At 45.1% G+C, this 13,334-nt stretch overlaps 1 protein-coding gene across 1 annotated transcript; it reads right to left on the bottom strand.

Moving 5' to 3' along the window:
- Nucleotides 1-259: 259 nt before the first annotated feature.
- Nucleotides 260-1,056, bottom strand: LOC139833053 (uncharacterized). Its single transcript, XM_071823175.1, has 4 exons — nucleotides 851-1,056; nucleotides 652-744; nucleotides 492-563; nucleotides 260-373 (listed from the first exon to the last, which is right to left on the bottom strand). The coding sequence occupies exons 1-4, from the start codon at nucleotides 1,049-1,051 to the stop codon at nucleotides 260-262; spliced, it is 480 nt and encodes a 159-aa protein (XP_071679276.1). The 5' UTR covers nucleotides 1,052-1,056.
- Nucleotides 1,057-13,334: the final 12,278 nt, after the last annotated feature.

The following is a 13,334-nucleotide window of genomic DNA, read 5'->3' as shown; positions in this document are numbered from 1 at the left end:
CCTCCTATCACTTTCCTCAGTCCGCTTGAGGAGCTCCATGTAGTCCTTGTCACGCTGAGCTTGTGCGGCTTCATTTGCCGCTTGCTTCTCCTTCGGGCAGCAGCTTCTTCCATGATGGCGACAACCGCTGCTTCATCTGTTCAGCTTCCTCCTGGGACCTCTTCAGTGTGCTTCCGTGTCATGAACATGCGCCGATACAAAGAGCTGCGGTGGGCTTGTTGAGCTTGACAAGTAGAACTGGGCTGAAGTCCGGCATTCTTCAGAAAGTGCCGTGCTTGGCTTCCTTGCTCAGAACCTTTGCAACAACAGCGACTGCAGACATTGGTGGTGCACCTTGTGGCACAGGAATATCCATCTCAGCTTCCATATCAGCCTGGAGATCCATTTCCAAAAGATTCATCAATTCAGGAAACGCGCAGGTCCAAGAATGGTTCACAAAAGTGAAATGAACAAGTCACTTACTATTGCAGCTAGAGCTTCCTCAGAGAAACCATCCTTCTTGCTGTGATGGGTCGCCTTAATATGTCGACTGCATCTAGCTCTTCACCTCTGCGCTCCTCCCTCTGGAAATGATGTTCACCAAGAATCAGAACATAAGCTTGTGGAGACAAGAGTAAGATGCAAAAGGAAATTCTGTAAGAGTGTTCTTACAGTTGCATACAGATGAGCAGCATAGCTACGAGAGCCAGTCTTTTGGCCAAATTTGACCGCAGCACGACTGTCCTTGTTCTTGGTACATGTGTTCTGCAGAAGGGCACAATCATGATATTCAGCAATGTGCACACTATAACGATGAGCATCATGTCTACCATGCAAGCACTAATGACTGCAACTGAAGCAAAGAACATACCCTGTGTCTTGGGGTTACCCACAGAGCAGTTAGAGCTTCCCATTCTTCATCTGAGACATCCTTAACAGGGGACTTGATGCTGACTTCATTTGCTGGTACTTTGTCGAAGTAGTCCCTTTTCAGGATGTAGCGCCTGTTCTTCGACACTTTCCGCAGTACGTCATAGCAAGCCTTCTGGATGTCTTCCGACTCTGTGTCCATGTTGAAATTTGCCTACAAAGCAAACAAGGGCAAGGACGAGGTTAGTTATCATGAACTATGAACAATCAAGCAAGCTGCAGTACTTCAACCGGAAGTTTACCAAGAAGTACATCTCGACGAATATGCAGCTTCCAGATAATGACTTTCTTGTCTCTTACAGTGAGAGACATGGTGTGAAAGTGAGGATTTTCCAGGGCAAAGGGAAGTTTGACGGTGCAGTGATCACAACAAACTGGAGTGCTGTGGTGCGGAAGAGCAAGATGAAGGCAAATGATATCTTTGTGTTTTGGTTCCGCATTCTCGCCCGGGGCGGTCTCAAGTTGTATGTCAGGAAGCTCGAGAAATGAGCTAGCAGGCTGAACCTCTCTAATTAAGCTAGTAGTACTATATATATGTGTGTATGAGCTCAACTAATATGAGCGTTGAACCTCTTATCGATCGATCTGGTACTATCTAATGGCCTGTTGGTCTATGTAATGTGCTCAAGTAAATGAGCGTTGAACCTCCTCGGTAGTATCTATAATTAACGTGTCCTTTTGGTACTATGTTATTGAGCTCAAGGCTGGCACTATATATGTGTAATATAATGTGCTTTTGGTGGTCTATATATGCTGGAGTATATATAGATATATATAGTTTGCTAGCCGTAATTAATTATTAGTCATATATTAGCCTGTTGCTTAGCTAATGCTCCTGTACAAATTAACTGTTGTCCTAAATCAGTATCCCCTCTGATAGATTATGTAACAAGATCATATCCATAACTATAAAAAAAAAGTTGCCTTAGTTCCACTATGTAAAGGATAAAGGATGGTAAGTGACAAGATCTCTCCAATAGCTCCACCGGTTAATCGGCACGTTGACACATCTAGAGGTGCTGGGTTCGAGTCCCAGCCCTCACTCTTTTTGATTTTTTTGGCGCCCGTGAGAATCCCAAATATCCCTTCCGAATCCAACTCCCTCCGATAACCTAGCAGAAATTCGAATCTCCGACGACGAGCGGCGGCGGCGGCGGCGGCGGTGGCGGCCCCGTCCCTCTCCGACGACGAGCCCCGTCCCTCTCCGACGACGAGCCCCGGCCCTCTCCGACGACGAGCCCCTCCGCATCTCCCGGTCTGCACCCCTCTCACCTCTCCCCTCTCGATCTGTTCTTCTTCGTCAGTTCACAATATCGAATCTCTGTGATCCAATATGTGCTGTTACTAGGACTAAAGTACCGAGTCCGAGGTGACGGCGGTGGTGGTTGTGCCGGCGCTGCGTCCGAGCAAGGGATCTGCTGTCCATCTGCCTCGCCGACGACGAGCCCCTCGCCCTCTCCAGGACGAGCCCCTCGCCCTCTCCAGGACGAGCCCCTCCGCATCTCCCGGTCTGCACCCCTCTCATCTCTCCCCTCTCGATCTGTTCTTCTTCATCAGTTCACAAAATCGAATTGAACTGCTGTGCATTGCTTGAAATTGGAACTGCTGTGCAGTTAGGTGTGTGCTAATTGCATCATTTTGTTCTTCCGCAGATGGACAGACGCTGGATTACAACAAGAATTAGAAGGCTTTCCCCGAACACACAAAGGGAGTGGCAGAGTTTATGCGCTTTGTTCGCTTGAATGCCGCCAATGTTGATCGTGTCTTTGTGCCCATGTCGTAGCTGTCTCAACCGGTGCACAAAACCTCTAGATGTAGTAGAGTCTCATTTGCTTCTTTTTGGGATGGCAAGCACTTATGACCGATGGGTCTTCCATGGAGAACCATTACATCCTGCATGAAGTGGACATGGAGGACAAGGAGGTGCACACGAAGCGGACATGGACATGGAGGTGAACCTGAGGCTGGACATGGAGGTGAACCCGGGGCTGGACATGGAGGTGATGCGGGGGCACACCATGTTGGTGGAGGTGATGCAGAGGCACACTATTATGGTTTGCAAGAGGAAGATGGTTACGAAGATGATAGAATTCCTGATCTGCTTGCTGATTTGTACAACTCAGAACCGCAAGGTGCTGGAAAGGACACTATATTTGCTGAGTTGATAGAGGAAGCCAAGCATGCAGCCATCGATGTTGGTACAATGTCAAGGTTTTCACTCACAGTCAAGTTACTTCAGGCCAAGTCGTACTACCGGATTAGCAACGTTGCATTCAACGCGATACTCCTGATTTTGGCCTTGCAATACCCTAATAGCTCAATACCAAAGTCATACGAGGAGGCACTTAGCATAGTCGGCAAGGTTGGGACTTGGTTATGAGAGTATCCATGTGTGCCCGAATAATCGTGTATTGTTCCGAAGGATTATGCCAAGGAGAATAATTGCCCCAAGTGCAAAGCCTCCAGATGGAAAGATGCTGTGGTAGGAGAAAGATCCCCAGAGAAGGTGCTAAGGCACTTCCCATTGATTCCAAGGCTGCAAAGAATGTTTCTTTCAAAGGAGCAATCAAAGGAAGTACAGTGGCACAAACTAAAGCGGCAAGACGTGGAGAATGATCTCAGTCATCCAGCAGACGGGGATGCATGGAAGGATTTTGACAATATTCATAAAGACTTTGCCGCTGATGCCAGGAACATAAGGCTTGGACTTGCCACGGATGGTTTTAATCCCTACGGGAATATGAGCAACTCCTACAGCATGAGGACTGTATTCGTGGTGCCATACAACCTTCCGCCGTGGGCATGTATGGATCAGTCCAACTTAATGCTTGCATTGCTAATCCCTGGTCAATCCTCTCCGGGAAAAGAAATTGATCTCATCATGGAGCATTTGATGTAAGAGCTGCAGAGCTGCGGAAAGGTGTAAAATCGTATGATGCCAATAGTCCGGACAAGTTTGATCTCCGTGCTGCAATCTTATGGTGTATTCATGATTATCCCAAGACCTTGCACACATTGTCAGGGAGGGCCACAGCTGGTTACCAGGCATGTGTGCGTTGTGACAAAGAGAATTGCTCCAAGAAATTAAGGAACAAAATCTGCTTTATTGGGCACCGCCGTTGGCTACCTCGGCACCATCCTTGGAGAAATAGCAAAGAATTCGATGGTGCTTCAAAGCCGTGAGAAGCCAGCGGAATTCACTCCAGAAGAGCTGAAGCAACAGCTTGATAGGGTTAGAGATGTGATACCAGGCAAGCTTCAGAAGAAAAGGAAACGTGAGGACGGTCAGTGTTGGAGCCGTAGATCATGTTTGTGGGACTTGCCATACTGGGAAGATCTAAAGCTGAGGCATAATCTCGATGTAATGCACATCGAGAAAAACATCTGTGACAATTTGCTTGGTACTTTCATGAACATACAAGGCAAGACCAAAGACACTGTGAATTCAAGGCTTGATTTGGAAGACATGGGCATAAGAGGTGACTTGCATTTGCAGCCTGTTTCAGCTGACTCTTTTGAGATGCCACAGGCGTGGTATACAATGAGTAAACAAGAAAAAATTGCTTTTTGTGAATTCATAAAAGCTGTGAGGTTTCCCCGGATGGGTACGCGTCTAACATATCCAAGTGTGTTGTCATTGATAAGTGCAAGCTTCAAGGGCTGAAGACCCATGACTGTCATATATTGCTTCAAAGGATCTTACCGGCTGGCCTTCGAGGAACAATCCATGAAGACATATATGAAGCGGTTCTTTGAACTTGGAAATTTCTTCGAGAGTCGTGTCTTTGCAAAACACTGAAGAGAGACGTTCTGGACAGACTTGAAAAGGAAATCGTAGTTATTCTTTGCAAACTTGAGAAGATCTTCCCCCCATCTTTCTTTGACGTGATGGTGCATTTGGCCATCCATTTACCAAAAGAGGCAAGGCTTAGAGGCCCAGTGCATTACGGTTGGATGTACCCAGTCGAGAGAAGGTTGCTAACATTGAAGCGTTATGTCCGGAACAATGCCAGGCCGGAGGGATCGATTGCCGAAGCATATATTGTTGATGAGTGCGACATTTTGCTCGAGATACTTCGACGATGTTGAAACAAGATTCAACCGTCCAAGCGAGAAATCCGGAGCGGGATGATTCACATATTGGTGATGTGTCTGTTTTCAAACACGGTGTGAAATTTATTGGAGCCTCTCAATATGTGTTTGCTGGTGAGGACTATGACAACATGGTGTGGTATGTGCTCCGAAGTTGCCCTGAGGTTGATCCATACATCGAGTACGTTTCTCTTCATCCCCTTATATAGATAGGTTATTGCAGCCTCTCCAAATAATAATTAGGATCTATTTTCTGTTGCCATTCCAGCCTGTGCAAACAAGAGTTGAACCAACAAGGTGGTCAGATCAATGTTGATAGATGGCTTGCCAAGAACTTTGCTAGATGGTTTCAGACTCATGTGAGATCTTTAGCTGGTTTATTTCTGAAGATTGGAAAAGTTCATGATATAATTTTGCTGTGTGTGTTACTCACCCCCGGTTGATTTTTTGCAGATTGGAAAAATGCGAAATGATGTCTGTCCTGATCTCTATGCTTTGGCGTGCAAACCAGATTTTAGAGTGAGACTATATTCGGCATGTGTTGTTGACGGTGTTCGGTACCATCGTTGACCGCGAGAAGAACAGAAGACACAAAATAGTGGAATCGTTTCGAGGAGATCATGATGGCAACGGCATTGACTTCTTTGGTCAGCTCAAATCCATCATCGGATTGCAATACAACTCCGGTGGTGGCGTCCATCGGTCAGTTGTCCTCTTCCGGTGTGACTGGTTTGACCTTGGTGGTAGGAAACCCGGGCTCGACGATGATGGACACTTCAAGAGTGTTAACACGAAAAGTTTTGGTACAAGACTGATCCTTTCCTTACGACATCACAAGCAACCAAGGTCTTTTATGTGCCGGACACCAAGTTGAAAGGAAAATGGCAAGTTGTGCAGAAATTTCACCATAGACATCTATGGAGTGTAAAAGAAAATGAACGAGGGACCCGGTGTTGTTTGTACTATCATATCAAGATGAAGATTCCAGTCAAGTTCCTGTGCAAGAAAAAGAAGGCACCGCACGGAGTAGGACGAGAAGTGACCAGGAACGTGTGCTACTTGAAAAAGTCATTGTGGACAAACCGAAGAAACATAGCAAAGAGGTTGTGCCCGAAGAAATCGAGGAGGTTGATCGGACAATGTACCAATATTGCAATGATGAGGATGATGATGATGATGATGATGGAGGAAATAGGACTAGGAAGCGTCAAGTTTTCGAAGAAGATGAGTAGCAGTTTGTGTTGAATATGTCAGCTATTTGTTCCCAGAATTTGTCACTATTTGTTCCCGAGAATTTGTGTTGAATATGTCAGCTATTTGTTCCCAGAATTTATGTTGAATATGTCACTATTTGTTCCCAGAATATGTCAGCTATTTGTTCCCAGAATTTGTGCCCAATTTTTATGTTCAATATTCCCAGAATTTATGTTGAATATGTCAGCTATTTGTTCCCAGAATTTGTGCCCAATTTTTTGGGGACTCCATGCCCAATTTTTAGGGGAATCCATGCCCAATTTTTTCAATACATGGCCGACGCCTTGGCGACCATATATGGGCGGCGCCGCCGTGCATGGCTGACGCCGGCAACCATATATGGCGGCGCCGCCGTGCAAAAGTAGCTGCTACACATTTTCAATAGAACTCATTTTCAACGAACACATTTTCAATCGAATGCAATTGCACACATACATAGACATGGTTCAAATTCAGGAACTAAACATTGTGGCACGAAACAGGACAAATGGTTGGAATTACAACACAATAACTCTAGCATATACTCTAGCTTCTTCTCCTCCTGACCAACAGATCACTGAATTCACCCTAATTTCAGTTCCCACACATCACCAGGTACAACAGATGACAAAAGCTACGGATAGCACCCAAACCATGAAGCCTCCCATTTTCTTTGGTTCGGGGTTGCTCTGCTTTCCTTGCAGCAAGCGTAAACTTTTCTTCTGGAGCCTCTCAATTTCTACTGGAGCCTCTCAATTTCTTCATCTCGATCCCAAACAAGCATCACGCAGATCACGAACTAACTCTTTGTGACGTGCATCCAGCGGATCATCAATCCACTTAAACACTTTACACCCTATTCCACCAGCAATCGACGAGATGAAGAACAAAAGAGGATAAGTAAGCCATAGTAGAAAAGAAACTTCGAAGACGGCGGGCGAAATTCAGAATGGGGGCGGGGGGGCGTGCTCGAAGACTAACCGAGCGAATTTTGCGGTTCCGGTATCTTCTCCCGTGATTCGGATCACTCCAAGAAATCCATTGCGGCATCTTCTCGCCACGATCACATACGTCGGCGGGCTCATAATCGAATGGCCGCTGCCGATACGGGATGGGCGTGCCCGGCCGCCGGCGGCGACGCGACGACGCTCTGACCTAGAAGAACTGCCCGAGCAGTGGGAGCTGTGCCGCCATGCAACAGATGCACCTGGTCGGAGGGATTTTGGTCGGAGGAGGAACCCTAGCTAGATGCACCTGGTCGGAGGGATTTTGGTCGAGGTGGAGGGATTTTTAAGACAACTGATTAGTCTATCATGTCTATATACATGGACAACCATACTTGTGTCAACAACACTATTGTAGCAAAGCGGTAGGGAGTGGTAGTGCGGCAGCGCAATTCGAGGGTTCGAGTCCCCGCAAGCGCAATTTTTGCCAGTTATTTCCATCGGGAGCCACTCCAACCCCGGATGGGCCGTCGGGCCAGCAATTCAACCCCCGGATGGGCCGTCGGGCCAGCAATTCAACCCCCGGATGGGCCGCCGTGGGGTAGGCCAGCAGCCAGCAGCCTAGTAGAGGACAGCCCAAAAGAGGAGGATATCACCAGCAGCCCATTAAAATGGTGGACGGCACAGAGAAAAAAAATAACAAGACGCCTTTGTCCCACAAGTATCAGTTGGTCCTACATGTCAGTTAGTTCAAGCCAGTTGCTTCCAGTGACACGTGTGAGGCGCGTGGGACCCGAAAAGGGACACATAGGCAAAATGGATGACATGGCAGCCAAACACATACCATTGTATTGAGCCAAATGCCAATGACGCTATTGATTTGTCGCAATCGGCATTGGAAAAACGTCGTAGGCCACTTAATTTTGCTAATGACGTTTTGACCTAAATTGCCAATGACGTTTTTGCCCAATAACGTCACGATTTTCTAGGGTTTTGCCCCCCCGGAGTGGCCAAGGACGGTCAAAGCTAGGAACGTCATAAAGCTATGACATTTTGATTTCCAGTCATAAAAAAAACGTCATATTATGGCACATTTCTTGTAGTGCCTTAGACAAAGCATTGATGTTTTATCCCTAGTGGCAACAACACATCCACAACCTTAGAACTTTCTGTCACTGTCCCAGATTAAATGGAGGCATGAACCCACTATCGAGCATAAATACTCCCTCTTGGAGTCACAAGTATCAACTTTGCCAGAGCCTCTACTAGCAACGGAGAGCATGCAAGATCTTAAACAACACATATATGATAGATTGATAATCAACATAACATAGTATTCCATATTCATCGGATCCCAACAAACGCAACATGTAGCATTACAAATAGATGATCTTGATCATGATAGGCAGCTCACAAGATCTAACAGTGATAGCACATGAGGAGAAGACAACCATCTAGCTACTGCTATGGACCCATAGTCCAGGGGTGAACTACTCACACATCACTCCGGAGGCGATCATGGCGATGAAGAGTCCTCCGGGAGATGATTCCCCTCTCCGGCAGGGTGCCGGAGGCGATCTCCTGAATCCCCGAGATGGGATTGGCGGCGGCGGCATCTCTGGAAGGTTTTCCGTATCGTGGCTCTCGGTACTGGGGTATTCGCGACGAAGGCTTTAAGTAGGCGCAAGGGTAGGTTTCGGGGCGGCACGAGGGCCCCACACAACAGGGCGGCGCGGCCCCACCCTTGGCCGCGCGGCCCTGGCGTGGCGGCGCCTCGTCGCCCCGCTTCGTAACTCCTTCGGTCTTCTGGAAGCTTCGTGGAAAAATAAGACCCTGGGCGTTGATTTCGTCCAATTCCGAGAATATTTCCTTTGTAGGATTTCTGAAACCAAAAACATCAGAAAACAACAACTGGCTCTTCGACATCTTGTCAATAGATTAGTGCCGGAAAATGCATAAATATGACATAAAGTGTGTATAAAACATGTGAGTATCATCATAAAAGTAGCATGGAACATAAGAAATTATAGATACGTTTGAGACGTATCAAGCATCCCCAAGCTTAGTTCCTACTCGTCCTCGAGTAGGTAAACGATAACAAAGATAATTTCTGAAGTGACATGCTATCATAATCTTGATCAATACTATTGTAAGCATATGTAATGAATGAAGTGATTCGAAGCAATGGTAAAGACAATGCTTAAACAACTGAATCATATAGCAAAGACTTTTCATGAATAGTACTTTCAAGACAAGCATCAATAAGACTTGCATAGGAGTTAACTCATAAAGCAATAGATTCTTAGTAGAAAGTTTTGAAGCAACACAAAGGAAGATATAAGTTTTAGCGGTTGCTTTCAACTTCAACATGTTTATCTCATGGATAATTGTCAACACAAAGTAATATGATGAATGCAAATAAGCAAGTATGGAAGAATCAATGCACAATTAACACAAGTGTTTGCTTCTAAGGTAGAAATAAGTAGGTAAACTGACTCAACATAAAGTAAAAGAATGGCCCTTCGCAGAGGGAAGCAGGGATAAAATCATGTGCTAGAGCTTTTCAAGTTTTGAAATCATAAAGAGAGCATAAAAGTAAAGTTTTGAGAGGTGTTTGTTGTTGTCAACGAATGGTAGTGGGCACTCTAACCCCCCTTGCCAGACAGACTTTCAAAGAGCGGCTCCCATGATTATTTATTTTTGGGTGAAACTTCTTCCAACCTTTGCTTTCACAAACCATGGCTAACCGAATCCTCGGGTGCCTTCCATCAATCACATACCATGAAGGAGTGTCTATTTATTTTAGTTTTATTTAGATGACACTCCTCCCCACCTTTGCTTTCTCAAGCCATGGCTAACCGAATCCTCAGGTGCCTTCCAACAATCACATACCATGGAGGAGTGTCTTTTTTTTTTGTAAAATTATGAAGATTAATTAATTGGGGCTGGGAACAAATGGCATGTAGTAGGTAGGTATGGTGGACACAAATGGCATAGTTTTTGGCTCAAGGATTTGGATGCACGAGAAGTATTCCCTCTCAATACAAGGCTTAGGCTAGCAAGGTTATTTGAAGCAAACACAAGTATGAACCGGTACAGCAAAACTTACATAAGAACATATTGCAAGCATTATAAGACTCTACACTGTCTTCCTTGTTGTTCAAACCCTCACCAGAAAATATCTAGACTTTAGAGAGACCAATCATGCAAACCAAATGTCAACAAGCTCTACAGTATTTCTTCACTAATAGGTGCAAAGTACATGATGCAAGAGCTTAAACATGATCTATATGAGCACAACAATTGCCAAGTATCAAATTATTCAAGACATTATACCAATTACCACATGTAGCATTTTCTGTTTCCAACCATATAACAATTAACGAAGTAGTTTCAACCTTTGCCATGAACATTAAGAATAAAGCTAAGAACATATGTGTTCATATGCAACAGAGGAGCGTGTCTCTCTCCCACACAATGAATGCTAGGATCCAATTTTATTCAAACAAAACAAAAACAAGAACATAAAGATGCTCCAAGTAAAGCACATAAGATGTGACGGAATAAAAATATAGTTTCACTAGAGGTGACCTGATAATTTGTCGATGAAGAAGGGGATGCCTTGGGCATCCCCAAACTTAGATGCTTGAGTCTTCTTGAAATATGCAGGGATGAACCACGGGGGCATCCCCAAGCTTAGAGTTTTCACTCTTCTTGATCCTATTGTATCATCCTCCTCTCTTAATCCTTGAAAACTTCCTCCACACCAAACTCAAAAGAAACTCATTAGAGGGTTAGTGCATAATTAAAAATTCACATATTCAGAGGTGACATAATCATTCTTAACACTTCTGGACATTGCACAAAGCTACTGAAAGTTAATGGAACAAACAAATCCATCAAACATAGCAAAACAGACAATGCGAAATAAAAGGCAGAATCTATCAAAACAGAATAGTCCGTAAAGACGAATTTTTATGGGACACTAAACTTGCTCAGATGAAAATGCTCAAATTGGATGAAAGTTGCGTACATATCTGAGGATCACTCACGTAAATTGACAGATTTTTCTGAGTTACCTACAGAGAATACTACTCAAATTCGTGACAACAAGAAATCTGTTTCTGCGCAGTAATCCAAATCTAGTATGAACCTTACTATCAAAGACTTTACTTGGCACAATGACACGCGTACAGCACGCGACCGTTAGGAACCCCAAGTGGAAGGTGTGATGCGTACAGCAGTAAGTTTCCCTCAGTTAGAAATCAAGGTTTATCAAACCAGTAGGAGTCAAGAAGCACGTTGAATGTTGATGGCGGCGAAGTGTAGTGCGGCGCAACACCAGGGATTCCGGCGCCAACGTGGAACCTGCACAACACAACCAAATTACTTTGCCCCAACGTGACAGTGAGGTTGTCAATCTCACCGGCTTGCTGTAACAAAGGATTAGATGTATAGTGTGGATGATGATTGTTTGCAGAAAACAGTAGAACAAGTATTGCAGTAGATTGTATTCGATGTAAAAGAATGGACCGGGGTCCACAGTTCACTAGTGGTGTCTCTCCGATAAGAATAAGCATGTTCGGTGAACAAATTACAGTTGGTCAATTGACAAATAAAGAGGGCATGACCATGCACATACATGATATGATGAGTATTGTGAGATTTAATTGGGCATTACGACAAAGTACATAGACCGCTATCCAGCATGCATCTATGCCTAAAAAGTCCACCTTCAGGTTATCATCCGAACCCCTTCCAGTATTAAGTTGCAAACAACAGACAATTGCATTAAGTATGGTGCGTAATGTAATCAACAACTACATCCTTAGACATAGCATCGATGTTTTATCCCTAGTGGCAACAGCACTATCGAGCATAAATACTCCCTCTTGGAGTTAAGAGTAAAAACTTGGCCAGAGCCTCTACTAATAACGGAGAGCATGCAAGATCATAAACAACACATAGGTAATAGATTGATAATCAACATAGCATAGTATTCTCTATTCATCGGATCCCAACAAACACAACATATATCATTACAGATAGATGATCTTGATCAGGTTAGGCAGCTCACAAGATCCAACAATGAAGCACAATTAGGAGAAGACGACCATCTAGCTACTGCTATGGACCCATAGTCTAGGGGTGAACTACTCACTCATCACTCCGGAGGCGATCATGGTGGTGAAGAGTCCTCCGGGAGATGATTCCCCTCTCCGGCAGGGTGCCGGAGGCGATCTCCTGAATCCCCCGAGATGGGATTGGCGGCGGCGGCATCTCTGGAAGGTTTTCCGTATCGTGGCTCTCAGTACTGGGGGTTTCACGACGAAGGCTTTAAGTAGGCGGAAGGGCAGGTCAAGAGGCGTCACGGGGGCCCCACACAGCAGGGCCGCGCGGGCCCCTGTAGGCCGCGCCGCCCTACTGTGGCGGCGCCCCGTGGCCCCACTTCGTGACTCCTTCGGTCTTTTGGAAGCTTCGTGTGAAAATAGGCCCCTGGGCGTTGATTTCGTCCAATTCCGAGAATATTTTCTTACTAGGATTTCTGAAACCAAAAACAGCAGAAAACAGCAACTGGCTCTTCGGCATCTCGTTAATAGGTTAGTGCCGGAAAATGCATAAATATGACATAAAGTATGCATAAAACATGTAGGTGTCATCAATAAAGTGGCATGGAACATAAGAAATTATCGATACGTTGGAGACATATCAGCATCCCCAAGCTTAGTTCCTGCTCGTCCCGAGTAGGTAAACGATAAAAAAGATAATTTCTGGAGTGACATGCCATCATAACCTTGATCATACTATTGTAAAGCACATGTAATGAATGCAGCGATCAAAACAATGGTAATGCAATGAGTAAACAAATCTTTACTATTAAATTGCAATAGGTGACTGGCTGGTGTCACACTTGGGCCAGTTTTTATTTGAGCCCAAAGTCTGAATTGTGGTGATAATGATAATAGGCCCGTATGATGGCCGAAAAGTTTCCTAGGGTCAAACTATATTAACAAGATGTAACTACATGGAAACGTCGCACGCGATCTAGACGTGCATTGTTAGAGTAAACCTACACGAAGTCTGTCTCCGGCCCGTCTCCTGTTTCTTTTAATATACTTCCCAAACTAAAGCCAAACATACGCAAAGCAGCGCAAC

The sequence above is a fragment of the Lolium perenne genome, chromosome 1 (genome assembly GCF_019359855.2).
Source record: "Lolium perenne isolate Kyuss_39 chromosome 1, Kyuss_2.0, whole genome shotgun sequence".
Lineage (NCBI taxonomy): Eukaryota > Viridiplantae > Streptophyta > Magnoliopsida > Poales > Poaceae > Lolium > Lolium perenne.
This window is presented reverse-complemented; position numbering and strand designations above follow the sequence as displayed.

Excerpts from the sequence above, each read along its gene's own strand:
- LOC139833053 (XM_071823175.1), bottom strand. The coding sequence starts at position 1,051 with ATGGACACAGAGTCGGAAGACATCCAGAAGGCTTGCTATGACGTACTG. Across the intron at positions 564-651 it reads CTGCTCATCTGTATGCAACT|AGGGAGGAGCGCAGAGGTGA; the intron begins GTAAGAACACTC and ends CATCATTTCCAG. Across the intron at positions 374-491 it reads CCATCACAGCAAGAAGGATG|GCTGATATGGAAGCTGAGAT; the intron begins GTTTCTCTGAGG and ends ATGGATCTCCAG.